Raw genomic sequence first — 5,674 nt, 5'->3', positions numbered from 1 at the left:
AAGGGTGAATGCATTTTACTTACTGATAAGTAAGTAAATAAGTTCCCTTATTCTGGGAACTTGACAAAAATTGCATGGGGCTTCCTCAAATTAATGTTGCAAAGCAATTGACAGTCCCATTAGTTTATATGAGAGTTGTTAAAACGGTTAACGCAGGGTGAGAGGGTGGTCAGCGATGAATTCATTTAAAATTGATGTCTCTTAATACTTTCTTACTTGCTAAGGATGAAGTTCCCCAGTCATCTCTCAGTACTTGCTTTCTGCCACATTGATTTCTCAGATCTAAAGGTCTGGGCGAGGAAGGACGTTGGCATTTCACTTTTCCCAGCTGACTTAGATCAGGCTTCCATATTCTCCTTCCAGGTTCTAATGCTCTAAGGCAATTAAAAAGAATTTATAACAACTAATGGTCATCAGAATTTTAAAGATTCCTCCAATGTTTGTAACCTGTGCCAAGGTAAGTATATTCAGGTCTATAATTACTTATCCATAAATCTGAAATCCAAAAAGCTCAGAAAAAAAATAGAAGTTTTTTTCAATATGTATGGTAGAAATTAATTTGGTGACAAATCTGACCTGAACTGATGTAATGCTATTTATAGTCTGTAATAATCTTGTGTAGTGTGATTATTTGGAACTATAGCTACAGAAATATTAACATTTGATTAGGAGTGCTGTCCCAGACTTTGCTGTGAGTGTTACAAAATACATGTAGGATAACTTTTGAATATATGCAAAATTATGAATTCCAAAATACATCTGGCACCAAGATTTGGATTAAAGAATTGAAGACCTGAACTATACTGTGAAAGTAATGTTGTGTCACTTACCTGCCAATTTTAAGACAAAGTCATTGTGTCAAGAGAGATGAAAAAACCATGGATGCAACTTTAAATAGGACAACAGCAGTGGCAGTGACCTGGCTTGCTCTGTCCTTCATCATAAAGCAAGTCTTTTGCTCATTTTAGAGTGTCCCCATTTGAACCCCACTGTTCTGCGGCAAGAGCATTAAAAATGAAGCTGAGCCTGATTACCAACATATTGCTTTATTTCTTGGTGGTAGTAAATTAAGGCTTTCTAGAGTCATACAGCACGCAGTGATTTGAACATTAGAATTAAAAAAACAATGAGCATTCAATTTAGCAGAGCCAGGAAGGAAGCAATGTTTTAAAATAGATAAATTTCCTAGTGAGGCCTTTTGCTTGGTCTCTAAAATCTGCTGAGCTGTTTCCCCAGTAACCTCCGTCATAGATTCCTACCCCGAGGGAGAAGAGAATGGATGAAGAGGAGACTGGGAAAAAAGGAGAAACTGGGTGAGACAGTACATGCTGGGCAATCATTGTGAAGTCAGCTGTGTCTCATGTTTGGAAGACAGTGTAGGTGACGCGGTCAGGAGGTGTCGAGAAAGATGTTCACAATGGTTCAGGGAGCCATTTGGATCTCTCTGCTCATTCCAGGAGTATTAAACCAACTCACTTGGAAGACCCCAGGGCCAAGGTTAGGGACAATCCTTTGTGACTCTCAAAGTTCGAAACTTTAAGTAGGGTCACAAGTCCAGAGCAGAGGAATGCTACCTTAAACTTCTTTCATGGTTCGAAACTCTGTGGCCATCACTAGACACTGCCCTCCAGCTAAACAAATGATTTTCCCCCATGGCATGTAGCCTTGATTGCACATCTAAGTTGGTGACGATGTTGATTGGACAGGCCACGTTTAATGTAACAGGAAAAATAAAAGACACTTCCTGGGCAGATGCTACCTCATCACACTAACTTTTCCTTCCCAACAGAAGACTACAGTACGCACGGGAGCCTACAGTGGCAGTGCAGTTGTCGAGGGTATGCAAGCTGGGTCTGAAACAAATTCAGCGAGCTTGGCTTGGAGATGCAGAGGTTCTGGCTTTGGACGGTGGACCCTTTGAGAAGGAAATGGATGAGCTGTTTCAATAGTGATGAAGGAGGGGCCTGGCCAGAGAATAATTCGGGAAAGGGCGTCTGTTAATTAATAAAAGCCAACTTAATTTCATGAAAAGGAGCAATGGAATTTCTTCTGGCTACCTGATTTCATACCAACCAGGCTAACATATAGATTTCTATTCTGATAGGACCGTTTAAAATTCCATCCATTTAAAATACATATTTTGTGATGATTTTAATGTTCTATTCAAAGGGTCTGGTTGGTGGACTAGTGTCTAAGTTGTATCAGTGCATTTTCTCTTCCATTTGCCTGGCATTTTTGAGTAAACAGAATTTAAACACCTGGAAGTCTGTTTTGCATTCTTTGATGGAAAACATGCAGACAGCCAAGGAGGAGGTATACAAGATGGCAATTTGCACTATTAAACATTTACAAACTTAACCAGATAGGCTTCATGTGATGAAGTCTGGATGCATAAAGAAATAAATAGATGAGAAGAGTCCAAATGGGATCTGAATGACAAAGGACCAAGGTGTCTGTCCTTGCCAGCTGCAGGACAGATGTGCCTGATGCATGCCAGGTGCGCAAGGCGAGGGATTAAGAAAACCTTTGAGGACGTGTGTTTCCTTGGGCCTTGCTTGTTAATTAAAAATTGTGAGGGTCTTTCCTCCTACTTGAAAACACTGAGCAAAGCAATTGGACCGGGGGATCTGGGCTCTGCTGTGATTATGGATTCTGGTGCCTCACTAAGAGTGGAGGGGGGAAATGCAGAAAGTACTTGTACAAAGAAATCATAGCATCCAGCAGGGGAGGAGAGGATGTGCAAAGGACTCGCCCACCAAAACACACAGGGACATGGGTAATACTTAGGTGGGAGCCAAAGGACACACAGGACCCTCTGTGCACTGACGTTAGCTCTGCAGAATCGCCTGACAGCACAGAATCAATTCTCTTGGAAGAGGTAGATGCCTGTGTGCTCGGTGCCAAGGTGCTTCTGTTTATTAGTATCTCTGTTCCCTCAATTCTAAAATGAGAATGAAACTAATCTTTGAGCTGGATGGTCTCTGATTCAGTGCTGGAAGTTGCAGCCCAGAGAGGTGAAGTGCTTTGGCCAAGGTCACACAGCTAGTCAGTGGCAAAGCTGGGGAAAAACGAGGTCTCTTCTTCCACCATGCTGCTGGCCATAAAGGATTTATAAAAAGGTTTGGGAAGCACTTGTACGTGCAAAGCGCTATGAGATTTACTTAACCAGAATTTGCTTGGATGTGGGATTGAGGAAGGTAATTTAGGCCAATCAGTTTAAAGAGGAGATCAGGAGGGCATTATTGTTCTGATGCCTTGTTGCTGTTGCTGCTGCTGTAGGAGGAGGGGCTGAGGTGGGATGGGGAGTAAGATGCCTTTTTAAAGACACCGCAATCAGCCTGCTGAGGTACATCTTTTGTGAGAAGAGAAATTGCCTACAAATGACCAGACCAAAAACAAATCTGTTTGCTGTAACAGAAATTTGTCTCCCACCCTCCCCCCACCCCTCATTTCTTTAACCTCTGTTGCCCATGAGAAATTAGGAAAAATAAAAGCCGGATTCCTAAGAATCTTCCTGGGGGAAAGAGCTGTTATGAGTGGCTGTCGATGCGTACATATGCTGCTTTTTTTTTTTTTTTTAAAAAAAAAACGTTTTGTTTCGTTCACGTTTGTATGAAAACAACGCCGGACGAAAGCTGTCCCTTCAGAAGAAGGCCGGGTTGGTGTGCTCGATGACGCAGCGCTTGCAGTGGCGTTTCACAAACCGCAGGGCCTCCACGGAAACCTCGCAGTCCTGGACATTGAGCATCTGGAGGTCGAAGCAGTTGGCGGCCACGATCTGCAAGCCCTGGCCGGTGATGCTCTCGCAGGACTTGAGGCTGAGCCGCTTGAGGTTGAAGCAGTTCAGGGCCAGGCACTCCAGGCCCGTGTCGGATACCAAAGGGCATTTGCCTATGTCCAGAGACTTGAGTTTCGTGCAGTTCTTGGCGAGGTACTCCACGCCGTGGTCCGTGATGCCCTCGCAGCCCCGCGCGTTGAGGTAGCGCAGCTTGCTGCAGTACTTGGCCACGTAGCGGATGCCCACGTCGGTGACCCGGCCGCAGTGGGCGATGCTGAGGTACCGCAGGCGGGACTCCAGCTTGGCGATCTCCCGCAGGCCGAAGTCGCTGACGAAGCGGCAGTCGCTGACGCTCAGCTCCTTGATGGAGGTGCAGTAGATGACCAGGTAGCGGAGGCCCTCGTCGGTGAGGCGCACGCAGCGGCGCAGGTACAGGTGGGTCAGCTGCGTGCAGTGCGCCGCGATGGTGTGCAGCCCTTCGTCCTCCAGCACGAAGCAGTCCGTCATGTCCAGGTAGCGGATGGAAATCTGTTTGCCATGCAAGGGGGACAGTTTAATGGAGGCCTCCCGGGTCAAGCTGATGCAGGTCACTTTGGAGCACCCTACACAAAGAGACAGAACATGTGCTCAGAGCAACCTGTGAGCATGGGAACCTCCCGGGATGCTCTTCCTGATTCCTGCCCCTCCCACAAGCCCAGTCTCTGCCTAACCTCTCCCTGTGTTGGCCCTAGAAAGTTTTGGCAGCTCGGTAAATGTTGGCTCTTGCCCTACAATAATCTGGTAGCTCCTTGGTCCAAAGAAGTGAGATATGAGCAACAAAGCTTGGGCATGACCTTGGTTTGGCAGAAAGAACACTATGTTGGGAGTAACACCTGGTTCAGGTCTACTTTATATGGTCTTGGACAGAAGGCTTAACTTTTCTGCATCTCAAGACTCTACCATATGGGAGAGAATGGCTGAAGCCTACACTAGGGACATAATGAGGAGGTGATGAGATAATGGATATGAACGTACTTTTAAAACTCTATGGGAATATATGTAGTTATTAGTCTAACAAAGTGACTGTCTGGAGATTCAGTTCAACCCTCTTTGGTCAAGGAAGAACAATTGTGTCATCTGGATTATTACTCTAGCCCCTCGACCTCTCTGCCAGACAGGTTCTGACAAATGGAACTCAAATCATGGCACTCTGCACAAAGCCTTGGAATGGAGCCCGTTCACTCCACACGTAAAATAGAGGGTCTAATGAGGTTTCCAAGGACCTGCACCCCTGTGCTCTCTAATCTGATCTCTCACTTCACTCCTCCAGCCCCAGTGGCCTGAGTGTCCCTGCACAGACACCTCAGGTGCTCTCTGGCCCAGGGTCTAAGCACCGGCCTGGGCTTCCCCAGATAGTCCCATGAGCCTGGCCCCACTTTCTTAGGTCTCAAGCCAATGTCAGTTTATTGCACAATTCTTTCCTGACCATGCTGTATAAACCAGCAGCCCTGCTTCAGTCCCCATTAGTTCCAGCACTCTGTATCCCTTGTGGCATTATATATTTACTGGTGCACTTGTTTATTTGCTATCTCCCAACTCAGGAATGTAAGTTCCTGGGAAAGGGGTTGTTCACTGCTGTATTTCTCATACTTGGTACTCACTAAGTATCTGCTGAACGAATGAATGATTTATAGGGGAGAAAGAGTCTTCTGTAGGAGAACTAGATGGGAACAATCCAACTTGCAACATTTAAATGTCCTTAGGATTTTGAGTCTGGCTGAAGTATATCTACACTGAAAGCAGCTGTCTATTTTATAGTTAATTATTATGCCTTTCATTTGTGTTGAACTATAAAGTTTACAAAGGGCTTTTATTAAGATTTTCTTACCCAATTATTAGAACAATCTATTTAATAGA

At 45.1% G+C, this 5,674-nt stretch overlaps 1 protein-coding gene across 2 annotated transcripts in view; it reads right to left on the bottom strand.

Annotated features, from left to right (window-relative positions):
• Nucleotides 1-2,881: 2,881 nt before the first annotated feature.
• Nucleotides 2,882-5,674, bottom strand: part of FBXL7 (F-box and leucine-rich repeat protein 7) — a 446,911-nt gene continuing 444,118 nt past the window's right edge. Inside the window, exon 4 of one of the 2 annotated variants that reach the window (XM_012642693.1) lies at nt 2,882-4,380. In XM_012642693.1, coding sequence (XP_012498147.1) covers nt 3,644-4,380 — 737 coding nt within the window. In that variant the 3' untranslated portion in view covers nt 2,882-3,643. The remainder of the gene's footprint in view (nt 4,381-5,674) is intronic. The other variant, XM_012642698.1, reaches the window with a different exon arrangement.

The sequence above is a fragment of the Propithecus coquereli genome, unplaced genomic scaffold, assembly GCF_000956105.1.
Source record: "Propithecus coquereli isolate 6110/MARCELLA unplaced genomic scaffold, Pcoq_1.0 Scaffold100, whole genome shotgun sequence".
Taxonomy (NCBI): domain Eukaryota; kingdom Metazoa; phylum Chordata; class Mammalia; order Primates; family Indriidae; genus Propithecus; species Propithecus coquereli.
The sequence above is the reverse complement of the archived record's forward strand: the minus strand, read 5'-3'. Positions and strand labels throughout refer to the sequence as shown.